Below are 18,326 nucleotides of genomic sequence, written 5' to 3' on the forward strand. Positions count from 1 at the left end.
GTTTTGTTTATTTTCCCTACATTGATAGTAACTTTAAAACGTTATAATTATTATGCAACATGAGCTTTGATAGATATTAACGTACCTCATTAATTTCTCTAATTTGTCGTGCTTAACTTTTTATAGATAAATAATTATTACCTTTCATTTTCTGGTGCGACAGTAAAGGTAGTGATAGATTAGATTAATTTACTGTTTATTCAACTCTGTGACTGTTTAAACAAATCAATCATCCTTGGTACAGTTTATTGTCATTTCTTTTCTCCATAAACCGCAGGTTTGCCCCCTAAAAAGCAGGCGATTACTGACCACAGAGCACGTGTTAAACGTGCTAATTCTGCATATCAAATTGAACTGTTGATGGTGGCAGACTACTCCGTATATGAGTTGTAAGTTCATCAGTCATATGCCTTTAAAAACAAGCATATTCCTGTATAGTATTTTGCCTTTTATAGAGACAAATACGAGACATGCTGAACTTAATGTCCGTCGTCATCTTCAGCGTCGGCTTGTGAATACAAGTTAAAAGTTTTTTTCAAGCATTTAATTTTGAAAATAACAAAATGATATCTAAGACACGACCTTCTGCGGCACCTACGTGTCTACATTTACTAAAATAAGGTTAGTTCATTGGACTCACATAACATGTTTATTGCATAGAGAACAGATACGCTAAATAATGTTCATATTATGCTTTCTATTGACGTACCTATATCGGATGGTCTTGAAAAGAGCGGTTTAATAATGAAAAATTGGATTGTAGAACCTCTTTATGCAAACTGTGCCATGAATAATCTGTGCTATGTACCGTGATTTCTGATAGTAATAAATAAGGGTTTTATCATTTCATACCAGTCATGTTTAGGGATTAGTAATATAATTGGGCATACACATCAGCTCCCAGTTCGATCTGTATCATATGCAAGCTTTCCTACCATTCTTGGAACATATATAACACATGTGGTTTGGTTTAACGTTATTATTAGTATGACGTATTCCAATGGTTATACAGTTAATTCTTGTATTGCTTCCCCTTTCTATATTTTGCAAGAATTGCACGCTGTAGATCCACAAATACCAGTGCACAGTTCAGTGTAGTGAATTTACATACTAGTCATAATAAAAGTTATCGACTTTCTTTCAATTTGTTGTCCTTTCTCTCTCTAGTTATGCCTGCTTTTCTATCGGCCGGTCTCTCTCCAATAGTTTAAAGACTTGAACCAAAATGGATGGATAGGTAAATAGTTATTCACGAATATTCATAATTATTTATAAATCTATCTATCCCAAAAGCTTGAGAGTTATGTATTTCAAAATTGCAGTTGGTTGGCAAGATCTCCAACAAGTGCAGAGGCTCAAAAATTGCTGAGACAGTTCTATGCGTTTGTTGTGAATGGTGTAAGTATGGTTCCAAGATAATTCAGCTGATATACTCATCCGTCCGATATTGCGTCCATACTAAGGGTCCGCTTGTGTCATTTTCACCGACACTATTGCATATAAGGTCGTATAAATTACCATTTAGAATAAATGTTTGGTTATTTTGTACTATACTCACATACCAGTGGCTTTGGATATTGAATATGTTTACTCAGGAACGGTTGACTACAAAGTCTTATAGCAGTGTGTCTAATTGCGTCCTGACAAATGCAACGGCCACCGACGAGTCTGTTGTCACCATGACCATTTTCATGGATCAATGATTTGTGTTAGACTTCTCATCAAGCTGTTTTAGTATATTACTATTTGGGTTTAATCCATTTCTGCAGACATTATTTTTCATAGAGTCACGTAAATTGGTGTCTAGATGTATCAGTGCTTCAAAGGAATCAACAAAGTTACAAAAATATTGGTACACTTTGCATGCCAATAATATTATACAATCACCGATTTGCAATCTAGCCATTTGTTATTAGCTTTTCTTTGGGTGGTGGTGGAAACAAAATGTTGTCTCATATTCTTTCTACGGAAGGGATATTAATTGCATCTGACTCCTCATTATTTAATCTTGACAGAATTAGGATAAAATATACCTGAGAAGAGAAAACTGTTTGAAGCTATGGAATTGCGTGAAACCACCATAACCACTGTAAAGTATTTCGATACAAATAGAGAATATCTTATTTTCTTATGTTAATACAACACATATTTTTATTGTGTGATACAACGTAATGAAATAAATAAATCAAGTATTTTCCGATTTACACAGGAGATCAAACATCTTTTTAATCTATACGAAACATGCTCCTGACTCCCCCTCCTCTTCCCTCGCCCCCACTGCTCATTCGTAATTTCTTAATCTGAATCGTATTCGTAGGCTGCTCAATAAAATAAAAGCGATTTAAAAGAATGGCAGTTTCTAAATAGTATTTTTACAACTTTTCTTTTTTTAACGTTCTGGAACCTAATTTACATTATACGAAAACAGCTTGTCGAATTGAACTATACAGCCCAACAGGATATAAACAGTTTTAACAAAAGGCAGAACCTCATTCCTGACTTTCTACACAAGCGAACATTGTCGAGTCAGATATCTACACCAACAACTTATCTCCATTTGAAAAAGTTAATATGTTTTCCATTTATTGTTTTTGTTATGCATATTTAATTTGCATTGTTTGTTTGTTAGTTTGTTTTCTTCAGTTTTGTTATTTTCATTATATGCTATCGATAATTTAATGTTGCAACTGACCTTGTTCAAAATCAAGTTCATTTTCTACCTGACCTGAATAATTGATTTTGGTTTTGAAGTAAATATATTTATCTCAATCGGAATCTAGAACGTTGGAAATTTCACATAAAATGCCGGGTCTACCTGTTATATACAATATTTAATATTATAATTTTAGAAATAGGCTTTTGATTATAACTAACATTTTATCTTGGAAACATATGGAGCCTTCTGGAAGGAAAGTTGCCATTAGATAATAGTTTTTGTTTTATATAGAAAATCCTCTTTGTAACCTGGGATCAGACAAAGGACTACATAATCTTTGTTTTCTTCTAGACATTAATTATAAGTGCTGTAATATTTGAGGAGAATCATTTGAATTATTGTTGTGTCCAGTAAATAATTTCGGCTGTGAGGTATTTATTCAAATTGTTTAATCAAGTGATATTTCACTGGAAATACAAAGTGCTAACAAAAATTTCTTGGAAATAAAGACTGGATAGATCCTGAAATTTCAAATAATGATATATTCTTGGATTGTATTATTGTGATCCAAGCAAAGACAGTTGGCTTATCGCCACTACAAAGGCAACACATGTATTTCAACACTTCCAGCGTTGGATTTAACTTTGGGTTTCCACTAATGTTATTATTAGAAATTTAATCACTAGGACGTGTGTTTGTAATTATAGGATTATTTGGGATTTAATTCGAAATACCGTGTCTTTTTTTACACTTTAACTTTTGTATTCTAGGGAAATATATTATTATTGAATCTGACAAAGCTTATTGCTTCTCGCTGTTTTATATTATCTTTTTTAAGATGATAGTGTCATAATACTTTAGTTCATAGAACGCGAGTGTTTATTGTTGCATTTATGACCTCTAAAAGCACATACTTAAGCGTACATGTGCATGATGGGATAGCTTGCATTTTCACATGTAACATCGTTAGAATATTGTTTTTATATGTGAAAATACAGTAATGAAACAATTTCTTCTTCTGGTGGTATGCACAATATTTTAAAGCAGAACGGATAAAATTAGACAGTACTTACTATACTAGTTGATATAAAAGTTGGATAATCTTATTTGCTTTGACAGTTTTGCCATCGTAATATTGTCGTCTGTAAAGCACTATAATATGTTAGGTAGACACTTAAATTTTATTGTAAATGTGTTACAAAATGCTCAAGTAATTCATGAAAATATGACCTCTGTGAATATCTGTTTCACTTGAAATGATTTGCAGCATGGAAAATTCCGTTCCGAAGCTTGTTCTCTTTCTACTTTACCGTGCATTATTATCAGTCAGCGTTTGTTTACGTAATTGCCTTTCTCTCCAACATATTACTTCGTTGCCTAGATACCAAACATGTATTTGCATAAATCAAGTCTCAATCATTTAATCAGTATATAAATTAATTAAATCTTCATAACCATAGGTATGCTCTTAACAATTAAAATTCCCTTCACTAGCATCAGACGAATACACTAAATTGCAGCTTGGAGGACAACCACAAATGTTTTGATTTCCAAACATCAATCGTCATCTGACACCTTGAGCGACTCTGATAATTGTTAGCTCAAGCGCAGACGTGGGTACGCGTGCAAAAAAGAAAAGTATTGTTTTTTTTCCCTCCTGACGAAAATGTGCATAGCGAATATTGGGCGAATAAAGATACATTCAAGTTCAGGAGACCCAACAAGAAATCAAACTACTTGCAATTCCTTTGGCGTCTCACACACTGTAAAAGCTGTTTGAATACATTAATCATCGGAGCTTCGAAAGCCACTTTTGCATTTCTATTTCAGATCGACCTTCGTTTCAGGAGCATCATTGGATCAGGTTTATCACTATCGATTCTCTTTGCTGGACTTTACATTGCTGAGGTATATGTCTCTCTCTAACGAAGTTTCTGCTTGACTGTATATCCGTCTTTCTGCTGTCCTTCTATCATTCAATTATTTGATCTGCACATGCATTCGTCTCTGATATATTGCTTAAGGTAAACACAGCTGTTGATAAATTACTATATACATAAAAATTACAGACACCTTTGCACTGCGCCTTTTCGTATAGAGTAAAATGGGAAATAAGAGAAATGTATACAGCTTATTCTCTCAGTTCTGTATATCCACGAGAGCAAAGCTTATCCACATGAATTCATTATAGAAAACTAAGGATGATGCCATGTTGCTTATGACGTCATAAACGTCTGCAAGTTTTCTAGAGGATTTATTGTAAAAAAAGACAGATTTGGCCGGCTTCGTATCTTTAATCATCGATTACAACAAATTCGTTATTGCAAAGGTAACCTTGTTCACTCTTTCTTTCCACATAACTTCCAGGAAATGTATCGCATTTGTATCCCTGCAATGATCCGTCATTTTCTATTTTTCAACATTCTTTTATATTTAGACATGAGCTAAAACAGTTCACTATATGCGGCGGTTGAGGGATATGAAAACCCAACCTGAAGATAATAATGTATTGAATCGAACCAGATGAAGCATCGTTACTAAATTCTGACATTTAGAATGAGATTGTCTAATCCCATACGAATCGCTATAATTGATGCCAATATGCTCTACCCAACACAATCCGATGCATTTAAGAAATATCTAATACAATCAAAATTGGAGGATACATCTTTCGATAATAAAGTTGAATTTTATTTACTTCTTAATTTGTGCTATACATTAAGTTTTCCTTTATAACGTCAATGTTAACTGTGCTTCATTAACATCATATTTTATTGTCTCTTTCCATTACAAATATGTAGACGCAATCAGACGCTTTCTGGACGGAAAGAAGGAGAGTCCTTTCCGGCTCTATATATCAAGTCAACGCTTCAGCTGCCTTGGCTGACTTCAAAACCTGGATAAATATTAGGACTAATCTAACTCTTCATGACCATGCCATGTTGTTTACAGCGTAAGTAGACCTAGCTCCCTTGACATAACCGTGCCATGTTGTTAACAGCGTAAGTAAAACTAACACCCGGAGACATGACCATGCCATGTTGTTTACAGCGCAAGTAAATCAAACACCCCGTGACATAAACGTGCCATGTTGTTTACGGCATAAGGAAATCTAACACACCGAGACATGACCATGTCTTGTTGTTTACAGCGTAAGCTGATCTAAGTCCTGAGACATGACCATGTTATACTGTGTACAACTAGAGTAGATATAACCCCTGAAACATGACCATCTTACGTTGTGCACAGCGTTAGTAGAGCTATCAACCTAGATATGTTAATGCCTAGATATGATAAAATCTTGTTTTTTAAATCATTATACCGTGTACGTATATGCTGATACATAGGATTGTTGAAAAGTTGAGAAGCAGGTAAATATGTGCTCTATTGACCTATAACCAAGTGTACCGTTTTGTTGATATTTGGTTAAATATAATAATCTGGAAAACTTGTAGCGAAAATAATTTCTTTCTGCTGTTATAATCTAATACCTTTTAGAATCCAAAAGATTGTGCAAATGCTTGGTGAACATTTGTGATTATTTATTTTATATTTTTTATTTTACTTGTGAATTACCTTATTAAGGTTTTATTGAATACGTGTCTTTCTAATCATCTATGCGAATATAATTTTTTTTAGCCTGGTATGGTTATTAAAGTTTTTATTTCTATACACGTTAAAACTGTTTATATAACCAGTACAAATATGCCATTTTTCGGTTTCTATTTTTCAAACCTCAGACATGATCAGTATTAATAATGTATTATTAACTGAAACGTATTTTAAGAGTTTTTCGTTTAGGTTCTCAGACATTTAACTATTGTGTGAGGGGAAAATATATTTTAATTTAACAGGGTGCCTTAATCGATGGTATCTGTCATTGCCAGTAAATATCACGTTGAAGGTTAAATTTACAGAACTTCTGTAAGTTTTCGAGTGGACAAGGAATGCATGATGTAGTGTTTGCGTACTTTTTTTTATAAGGGAATCCACAAGTAAATTAAACAAAGAGGAAAGAGGTCTTGATGAAATTTTGTCAAGGTTTGCTAAAAGCTTTAGTAGACGGAATTATTCATTTAATTAACAAGGAAAAGACATCGACACAGTAGTAGATGTTGGATACTGACCATTTCATTGCTTCTTTTGAGGCTCCTAGTAAAGAAGTATATATATATATATATATATATATATATATATATATATATATATATATATATATATATATATATATATATATATATATAAAGGGAGAGAGAAGTAGAGTGGGTGGTAACGGCACGTCAGCACAATCTATGTTATGTAATGATAAAGGCACACTTATATAAATCATTAGGTAGATAGACTGTTTGGTACAAAGTGAAAAGTTTACTCCGATATAAAGCAAGTTTTATAAAAGTAAACTCAACGATTAATCTGAAAAAAGTTAAAATCCCTAAAAACGTCATACTGGTACATTATTAAATCTCTTTAAGAATAATCTTTGTTTTCTTTATTATTATAATTATTATTATTATTATTGTCATTATTATTATTATTATTATTATTACAGGTACGATTTGCTGGGCGTTGATGGAAATAATAATTTGGTTGGTACGTTCAGTTTCCTTCTCTTTTCTGTCAGAAAAGTCAAATTTCATTAACACATAGCGTAGACTGACTCTTTCATATAGAAGATTTTTAAATACTTCATCTAAAGCTTTTGTGAATTGGAAACTCTTTCTTCAGAAGTATACGCTATGTAAACCAGAGACCTAAAGATGCGATAGTTAATATGCAGAGAAAAATACAGTAAACCAAATTAATAGATGGTACTCAATGTCAACATAAACATGCTTAACTACCTACCTACTTTCATGCTTACATACATACATACATACATACATACATACATACATACATACATACATACGTTCGTGCGTTCGTACGTGTGTACACACACACATACATACATACATACATACATGTTCTACTTGGTTTCTTTTATTACTTACTGACACTTTCAGGTATGACATACATGAATTCAACCTGCACAGCATATAGTCAGTCTATAGTAGAAGACCACTTTGATGCCACAATGATAATAGTAGCTGCACATGAATTGGGGTCTAGGTAAATATTCTCGTCTTGGCTTTTTACTTATTTTGATTTTCGATTGATTGATTGATTTACCGACTAGTTGTGTGGTGGGTGGGCTGATATTACCGGTGGTCGACGGAAGACTTACGGCAGTGAGAATAAAAATCCCTGGCAAATCAGCTGGTATTGGTAGTATTCAATCAAATATTGCCAGATACCTGCAATCTAAGAGATATCACCGCCTAACAGTATCTTGGCTTAATGGCGATCAAATATTATAAATGGGAAAAGGTAAAATTTAAAATTCCGCATCTGAAAGCTTTCACTCTGGATTCGATTAGTAGACTGTTCATTAAATTATGTATATATAAATATATATATATATATATATATATATATATATATATATATATATATATATATATATATATATATATAACTTTAATGATATTTTTCTACTTCAGTTCATGTCTTGGTAAATTAGTTAGCTATCGTTTTGGTTTTAACACAGATACATGATGTTAGTTAGTATCTTTATCAATTTCAAATAGTCTTTCCTGATAATGAAATGTTCTTACCAATTTTCAATTTTATTCAGTCTCGGAGCCAGGAATGATGGGACTATGGACGGCACGGGAAATTCATGTCCTTCCAACATGTCGTATATAATGGCAGACTCGTTTACAGTGCATGATTTAGGAACCTCTGGATTCCAGTACAATAAAAACTTGTGGAAGTTCTCTAATTGTTCCATTTTCTACTTCCATGCATACATCAACTCACTACCCGGGTGACCTCTCTCTCTCTCTCTCTGTGTCTGTCTGTCTGTCTGTCTGTCTGTCTCTCTCTCTACATATATATATATATATATATATATATATATATATATATATATATATATATATATATATATATATATATATATATATATAAATATATATATAAACATTTTATCAAATTAAAAAGTTATGTTCCATAACAATTATAGAGGCAAAGCTATTACTTTGGCTGCTTTCAGATATTATTGAACCAATATATCATGACCTAGGCAAACTTTGTTTTCAACTGAACAAGAACATAAATCTATGCTTCCAAAACCACTATTGTTTTATGGACGATAGCTGGTAAGTACATACATATACATTTTTATTTATTCTAAATAGGGGTCTGAACAGAAATGTAAAATGTTTTAAAAAAAAGTAAGATGAAGCTTTCGTTCCTGTAAAATGTTTGGGATATGTTACATTCGAATACAGTTTGATTCTTCTTCTTCTTCTTATTGTTAGTGTGTGTGTGTGTGTGTGTGTGTGTGTGTGTGTGAGAGAGAGAGAGAGAGAGAGAGAGATTTGGATTTTTAATATAGCTTTAATAATTTTCCAGTCATATCACTACCATGTCTGCAGTGTGACAGTTTATAGTGATGTCTAGCACTGGGGCATCATGCCGCAGACATGTATCATGTCCCACCCAATCACATTATCCTGATACCAGGCCGACCAGTCCTAACACTAGCCTGTTAATGCTGACCGTCAGGCGAGCTAGCTGCTAGTATCATTTTTATAATAAGTCTTTGGTATGTCTCGGCTGGGGTTCGAACTCGCGAACTCCCGCATCCGAGGCGGACGCTCTAACCACTTAGGTCATCGGCGCCGTACTCTTATTGTTCTAATAATAATAATAATAATAATAATAATAATAATAATCAGTAATAGTAGTAGTAGCAGCAAAACCCATGTCTTTTGCTGTATATTTCAGATTTAAGTACATCAGCCTCATGGATTAGAGAAAATATTAAACAATTGGGTGGTTCAGTTATTTAGAATCGGTGTATGTTTTATATTTAAATTTGTAATTCCCACATTGAATAGTATGTCGCATTTAATTCATGAACGTTAATGAATTATGTTTATCGTATCAAAGATCAAGATTTGCGAACGAGATAATTTCTTCACCTAGTCTTGGAATGATTTCAATAAAGGAAATAAGCATAATATTTTCTATGAATATATTTTTTTTGCAGAAATAATTGCATGTCGATCTTGAGCAAGGGATACAACTATACAACCCTCTTTCCTGGTCAGGTTTACCCACCGGACTCACAATGTCAGTACATATGGGGCAATGACTCTTTTTTATGCAGAGTATGTAGCTTAATCATCTTAAAGCAATTATTCATATTGAAATAGCTTAATTTGATGAAAGTCTAAGACCAGCCTTTGAAACAAACACCACGTGTCAACACTCTCGTTAAAATTAAGTTGTTGTAGTTGTCGTAGTGGAATCATTATTATAATCATCATTCTCCTCTCTTCGTTGCCAGCTTGATTATTAATAATATGAATGTCATCATAATAATAATATGAATGTAATAATAATAATAATATGAATGTCATCATAATAATAATATGAATGTCACCATCATAATAATACTATGAATGTCATCATCATAATAATAATATGAATGTCATCATCATAATAATACTATGAATGTCATAATAATAATAATAATATGAATGTCATCATAATAATAATATGAATGTCATCATAATAATAATATGAATGTCATCATCATAATAATAATATGAATGTAATAATAATAATAATATGAATGTCATCATAATAATAATATGAATGTAATAATAATAATAATATGAATGTCATCATAATAATAATATGAATGTCATCATCATAATAATAATATGAATGTCATCATAATAATATGAATGTCATCATAATAATAATATGAATGTCATCATAATAATAATATGAATGTCATCATAATAATAATATGAATGTCACCATCATAATAATAATATGAATGTCATCATAATAATAATATGAATGTCATCATAATAATAATATGAATGTCACCATCATAATAATAATATGAATGTCATCATAATAATAATATGAATGTCATCATAATAATAATATGAATGTCATCATAATAATACTATGAATGTCATCATCATAATAATATGAATGTCATCATAATAATAATATGAATGTCATCATAATAATAATATGAATGTCATCATCATAATAATATGAATGTCATCATAATATTATGATCATCGTCATCATTACGATCTTCAACTGGATGATGCAATCAAGGAATGCAATGCACGTGGTATGCATTCAGAAAAAAAGTGAATGTCCTCTAATATTAAAGAATTCATATTACCTGGCACTCTTATTGTGTTATTAATTAGACACCATGACCTAAATTTGTATTACAGTTTGTGATTAGATCAGTTGGTATACTGTTGGTGAATCCACGTGTCTGAAGGAACCTGCGAAATATCAAGCAATAAGAAATAAATAAGATTCCAGATGAATGTAAAAACAGTGTTGACATACTACATACCATCGATATTTACACTGAAATTAAATACATCGTCTCTCTTTGCATGTTCGAATTGTATACGAACTACTTGTGTACGAGCTAGAAATTGTACCAGGAATTTATCTGGATATAACTTTCAAATTACCAAGATAAGATATAATAATCAGCATTATATGTATTTACCTAAAAGCAATACCCTATCATGTTTTACCTATTTCTCTCACTCACAGGACTACCCATAATTCCATGTTTAATGTACTTGGCAGGAAGGCTCACAAAATGTCGTATGAAACTGGCTGAAAGTAAATAAGAAACAGAGACAACATGCTCTAGAGTATATGCCATGTTTTTCGTGTAGCATAGGCGTTTTTATACACAACAACACAATTAAGTTATGTACAGCCATTATTGGAGCTAAGTGTCTTGCCCAAGATCACAAAGACGCTAGCCGACACTGGTTGATCATGATGCGATTGGAACACGCAGACACTTACAGTGCTGTGTCATCACGTTAACAAGTGAGCCACCCGGCTCCTCCCTCCACTAGTTTTCTCTTACGACATTCATTAGAGCACATCACACCACTTTATAATCCATAAACCTGCAAATGTAGATTGTGTCTGTTAATGAGAGCGTGATACATTATGCTGCCGACATTCAACACATTTTAATCATCAGTCAATACATGCATTACATCATGGTCAGCGTTCAGTGGCCAGTCGCTAGATGCAGGCATTTAATACAGATATTTTCGAAATAAATGGAAGAAATTGATGGTCGTTGTGGGCAGATAGACACTGCAAGAGCTTTTCATATATGACAATGATAATAGTAATAATGCTGTTATAAATACTATTACTACTACTACTACTACTACTAATAATAATAATAATAATAATAACGTCACTACAAAATGTGATCTCTTGTCAACGAATAACAAGTATGGGAAATTATCCTATTCTGAGATTTTGTTGTTGTGCGTTTATCGCCTTTTTTCCGTACATGATAGACTGGCTGTGCACAGTGGCCAGGATCGTTCATGGAGGAATATCTCCGTAGAAAATCTGTAAGGACCATTTGACGCAAGGTTACGTACTCGCAAGCTTTCTCACATGCCCACTTTGGCCGAGCACAAAATTCGAACCCACGTGGACAGAGGTGAGATGGGATTCCTCGGTAAAGAGAGCGTTTAGATTACTCTCCAACCCTAGGGCCCCTATTGGGAGGAAAGTTTGGTACTATTTTTAAATATTTAGGTAATAATAATGATAATAATAATTATAATAATAATGTCACTACAATAAATACTTGTTTTCAGCAGAAAACAACTTTGAAAAGCAATTATATGTTAAGGAAATGTTAGTTCTGGTTTTGATTGTTTTAATATTAATTTATATGTTAGTATTATTATCATTATTATCATTGTTATTATTGTTATTATTATTATCATTTTTATTATTACTGTCACTTGTATTATTATTGCAGGGTATTTACAATGCAAATTACACTAACGTATGTGCAGCATTTTACTGCACGATTTCAGGAATCGAAAAGTGTGCTCGAAGTATTGCTGCAGAGAGGACCACTTGTGGTGATAGGAAGGTACGATCTTCTTTGAATGTTTGTTTCTCTCTGTGTCCATACTGCATTAGGGGTGTTTGCATATTTGTACAGTATTGTTTTCAGGTAGTTTTACATGCATTAGCGTTTTATATTTTGGAAATACATTTTCGGCGAATAATACATACATTTAGAGACACAAACAAGTTGAAAGTTCTATAAAAATATGTTCCACATTTTGATATAAATAGATGAAACTTTCTCAAGGTATGAAAGCAACAATTAAAATGATACAAATATTTTCGTTGCCGTTAGTGTGGAATGCATGTGATTTGAGGTCACTCGAATTTCTTAATAAAATATTGTTTACCTTACAGTGGTGTGTAGGTGGAGAATGTGTGGCTTCAGCCGAAGCTCCCTCCGTGGATGGTAGGTTGACAATGACAACTTAGGTATCAATTTTTGTCAAATTCATGTTTTTATGTTTCTAGAATTAAATATGATTAATCATAATTGAATATGAAACTGGCACTTAGGGATAATATTAATAATTCTGAATGTTATGGTTTTTAAAGCTAAGCTAATATAGTTAAGATGCAGCATTTGTATCTTTGAAAGTCAAGTATGTTTGATAGGAGTTGCCTTATTCAGCTATACCTTTGGAAATGAATTGTCATATAGCCTAAGATTTTATATGTCATGCTTGCTGTTCCTGTATTAAAGGAGAACGCCAGAATATTATAATGTTCACACGCAAGTGTCATGACGACGTTGTACACAGGCTAGAGACAGCAATAGTATATATTGTGTAGGGACCAGATATGCTCTATCTGACTAAAGTCAGATCTACGCTGACAGTTTTGGGGTCTTTCTTCTGGCGACCAATGCTATTACCATAACCAACAATTTTATCAGCCAATCAGATGAAGTTTAAATCTTCGCGTTTAGGAGACTGATCATTATGAATGAAGAGCATCAATGTACGTCACGTGATCTGAGCCACTTTTGTATTCATGAACGCTGTAATTCTTCTGGCTGTTCTAAAGTCACCAGAACACGATCCATAAGTGGCCGCTGCCAGAATTTTAGGTTGGACAGTGGAGATATGATTTTAATATGATTCCACATATGCTACGAGTTCTTGTCTTATCTGTGTAAAGAGAACGCTATGTCGTTATAACACAGCTGACAGGCCAGATACTCATGTTGTTTGTGGGTTTGACTCAATTTCCCAGCGCAAGATATGCTGTATATATGACTGCCAGTAAAACTGGTAGAGAAAGGAACAGGGAAAACCCAGCAAGAATCACCGACCCATGGGAAGTTACTGGCAAGTTCTCAGACATGACCTCGTTGTCTTAGCTTGATATTCGAACCCACGCGTTCATAGGTGATATGGCAGTAAACGGAAAAGGCGAGCGGATGTTACCACTTGGCCAGATTCTGCAATGTTATATGCTTTGTCAGGGACTCCGAACATTTATTAAAATCCATGTTAATATCTTGGGCGGGAGGAATGTTTGCTTACATTAAGTGCGGTGGTCATTCAGTCGCAATTTATAATTTGTGTTCAAAGGACGAGGCTACCATCTTCCCCTGCGGGTCCGGGGTTGTAGAATTGACCCGACGTGCCTCGCTACGTGTCGTAAAAGGCGACTAAGTAGAGGCAACCTGTTTGCCGTGGGTTGCGTCCCGTGTCGGGGGAGGAAAGGCTCCTGGTAGTTGAGCAGAGGCTTTCCATGCAATACACTACTTTGTCCTCTACTTCTCTTAGACGGGTGGTCGGGATGGGCCCGGTTCCGACAAATCGGCTGGTCACGCCCAGCCCTAGGAAGTCTTGATTTACTCTCTCACCTTCTTTATCTTTCTCCTTGTATCTCTCTTGATACCACCGTTGCCCCTATATTCTATTCCTTTATCTTTCCCTTTCCCAAGTCTTAGAAGGCTTCCTAGAAGGCGGTGGCTTAACGGGTCAATCGGGGGGTAATTTTACCGACCTTAGAAATTGGCGACTTCAGGGTCAATCAAAGGTAATTTTATCAACTGAGTATGGCATCTGTGTATCCCTGGCACTTGAAAAGTGTCCCCTTGTTGGGCTCCTTTGTGGGTTGGGAGCACGGGTGCTGAATTTTAATTAAGCCAAGATGGAAAATCAAAAACATCAAAATAAGCGTACCAAAACGGGAACTGACTCAGATGATGAACCATGTAGTATGGAATCCTTTCCTCGCTTCATGGTCATCCAATCAAAAGATGAAACCAAATCCCTAGCCTCACTATCGCCATTTATAATCGAAAAGACTATACTTGGATTAGTCGGCAAACCAAAAAGCATTAAAAAGATCAACTCAGGTGGTCTGCTTGTGGAGTGCGAACGTAAAGCACATACTGAGAACATTAAGATATTTCATGACATCCCAGTAACTTGTTTCGCACACATATCTCTAAATACATCAGAAGGCATCATTCGTTGGCGTGACTTGGCTGGAGTCGAGAAATTGTCGAGGGGATGAAATGTGAAGGTGTCACTGCAGTTTTGTAGGATTCGTATCAAACGAAACAACAATCTGCAGGACACCAACATCATTATACTCACCTTCAACAAACCAACGGTATCTAAAGTTGTCAAAGTTGGGTTCCTACAAGTCAAGGTTGAGATATACATACCAAATCCCCTGCGATGCTACAAATCTCAAAACTACGGTCATCATGAAGACCGCTGTTCCAGAAACCAAATATGTGGACGCTGTGGAGACCCTTCTCATCGGGAATCCGAGTGCAAAGCCACTCCGCATTGTGTCAACTGCGGAAAGGAACACCATGCAAATTCAAAAGATTGCGATACATGGAAACAGGAGAAGGAAATCCAGAGGGTTAAATACACATCCAACTTCCCGTATCCAGAGGACAGGAAGCTTGTACAAGCTAGAACATCACTCCCCGGCCCATCCTTCTCAACTATAGTGAAGAGCAACCAAAAAGCAACGAAAGACGTCCAAATCCAAACAGACCCACCTGAATCCCCTTCCGACTCGAACATTCCGCATTACAAACCGCAGAAAAACTCAACATCGACGCAAACAACATTCAACAATACTCCACCACCAAGATCACCAAACAGTAAAAAAAAGTCGACAACAAATAGGCAGAAAAAAGGGTCTGATGACCCAATAAAATTGCACAATAGGTTTGGAGACTTTGAGGATATGGATGCAGAAGAATCTGCTCCATATCCACAAGGTGGCTTCAGACCTAACAACAAAATATATACCCCCGTACTTCCTCCAGATAAATAACGAAACAGATTGCCTCCGCGAAAGGTCTAACCTAGCTCCAGAATCTTCAAAATAAACTTGTAATGAAGAACACCACCATACAATGGAACTGAAGAGGACTTAAAGCCAACTGCCATGATATTCTTTTGCTTTCAAACGAACATGATCCTGCAGGTACTTTATCTTCAGGAAACATTTCTGAAAGATACGGATAACATCACACTTAAACACTACTCCCTGTTTAACAACTACTCTCATAATGTTGACAGGGCCTCAGGAGGAGTCTCTGTTATTGTGAACAACAGAGCCCCTCATAGCGTCATCCCTTTAAACACAAATTTACAAGCCATTGCTGTGAGCGTCACTCTACATCGGGTGATTACCTTTTGTTCTATCTACATACCACCAAACACCAGCCTAGTATCAAACGAATTAGACAACCTTGTTCAACAACTCTCTGCACCCTTTGTTTTACTCGGGGATTTTAATGCCCATAACATTTTATGGGGTTCAAATCACATAAGTGACAGACGTCACAAAATAGAAGACTTTATTTCCAGACACGATTTGTGTCTATATAATACCAAATCACCGACATATTTACACCGAGGAACGGGTACATACACATGTATCAATTTGACAATTTGTTCCCCATCGATGCTTTTGGACTTTGAATGGAATTTCGCTGATGACCGTCACAACAGTGATCACTTTCCAATCTCTTTTAACAATACCAGCGTTACAATTGACAAAGCAGTTCCACATTGGAATTTAAAGAAGGCCGAATGAGCCAAATTTGAAACACTTTGTACAACTAGACTTACCATGGATCCTGTTTTAAACGACAATAACCCTTTTCAATATTTTACTTCTGTTTTAATCGACATTGCAGAAGAATCCATTCCCAAGGCCTCACCAAACAGTAAAAGAACCTCAAAACCGTGGTTCACAAAAAAATGTAAAGACTCCATTAGACAACGCAGAGAAGCACTGAAAAATTTTAGTAATCGTCCAACGCCCGAAAATTTAACTAAGTACCGTATTGTTCGGGCCAAAGTCCGCCGCACGATTAAAGAAAGTAAAAGAGCATCATGGAAAAAATATGTTTCAACTCTAAACTCTCGTTCCTCTATAAAGAAAGTTTGGGACACGATCCGCAAAATAAATGGAAATAGGAAATACAATTCCTGTCGACATCTCAAAGTAAACAACAAGAATATCAATTCCAAACATGACATTGTTAATATACTTGCTGATAGCTTCTCACAAAATTCCTCATCGTCTAATTATTCAGAACCCTTCAGAAGATTAAAAACTCACAAAGAAAAGACACGGTTGAAATTCACATCGAATAACTCAGAAAGTTATAATCAACCGTTTACACTGTTTGAGCTGAAGGAATCTCTGAATAAGGCCGACGATACATCCACTGGGCCTGACGAAATACATTACCAGTTTTTGAAACACCTCCCAGAACCTTCATTAACAGCCCTTCTGGAAATTTTCAATAATTTATGGATTACTGGTAATGTACCTAAAATCTGGAAAGAGGCAACAGTAATACCAGTTCCCAAACCAGGTAAAGATAGTGCAGATCCTAACAGCTATCGACCAAGTGCACTCACAAGCTCTGTGTGCAAAACAATGGAACGAATGATCAATTCCCGGCTTGTCTGGTACTTGGAAACTAATAATTTAATATCTCCTTTCCAAAGTGGCTTTCGATGTGGCCGGAACACCAACGATCATCTGGTTAGACTAGAAACATTCATTCGCGATGCATTTATCAAGAAAGAACACTTAGTAGCGGTTTTCTTTGATTTAGAAAAGGCCTATGACACGACATGGAAGTACTGGATACTAAATGACCTGCACTATCTAGGACTAAAAGGCCGTCTGTCCTCTTTCATATCCAACTTTCTCTCAGACAGAGAATTCAAGGTACGAGTGGGCTCTACTCTCTCAGATCTGCACGAGCAAGAGATGGGTGTGCTCCAGGGCATTATTTTATCTGTGACACTTTTCAATATCAAAATTAATAGCATCACCAAGTGTTTGACTACTGGTGTGGATTGCTCGCTGAATGTTGATGATTTTCTCATATGTTATCGATCGAAGCACATGCATACAATTGAAAGACAACTTCAGCAAAGTATAAACAAGATTCAAAATTGGACCAGTGCAAACGGTTTCAAATTCTCGAAGTCCAAAACAGTACGCATGCATTTCTGTCAGTTAGAAGACATCACGATGAACTGAACCTCACGCTGGACGGAACACCTGTCCCAGTTCTTGAGGAAACAATATTGTTAGGTATTATCTTTGACAGAAAACTGACTTTTATTCCACACCTAAGGAACTTGAAAGCTAAATACTTAAAAGTACTTGACCTACTTAAAGTAGCAGCGCACAC

General features: G+C 34.9%; 1 protein-coding gene across 1 annotated transcript in view; it reads left to right on the top strand.

Annotated features, from left to right (window-relative positions):
* LOC149791019 (uncharacterized) overlaps positions 1-18,326 on the top strand; it is a 68,047-nt gene that overhangs the window by 18,163 nt on the left and 31,558 nt on the right. Inside the window, exons 5-14 of the mRNA XM_089972892.1 lie at positions 278-389; positions 1,323-1,398; positions 4,487-4,564; positions 5,458-5,609; positions 7,206-7,246; positions 7,660-7,765; positions 8,331-8,522; positions 9,753-9,873; positions 12,564-12,680; positions 13,016-13,067. Coding sequence (XP_089829018.1) covers positions 278-389; positions 1,323-1,398; positions 4,487-4,564; positions 5,458-5,609; positions 7,206-7,246; positions 7,660-7,765; positions 8,331-8,522; positions 9,753-9,873; positions 12,564-12,680; positions 13,016-13,067 — 1,047 coding nt within the window. The remainder of the gene's footprint in view (positions 1-277; positions 390-1,322; positions 1,399-4,486; positions 4,565-5,457; positions 5,610-7,205; positions 7,247-7,659; positions 7,766-8,330; positions 8,523-9,752; positions 9,874-12,563; positions 12,681-13,015; positions 13,068-18,326) is intronic.

The sequence above is a fragment of the Sinohyriopsis cumingii genome, chromosome 10 (assembly GCF_028554795.1).
Source record: "Sinohyriopsis cumingii isolate HCF-2022 chromosome 10, ASM2855479v2, whole genome shotgun sequence".
NCBI classification, from domain to species: domain Eukaryota; kingdom Metazoa; phylum Mollusca; class Bivalvia; order Unionida; family Unionidae; genus Sinohyriopsis; species Sinohyriopsis cumingii.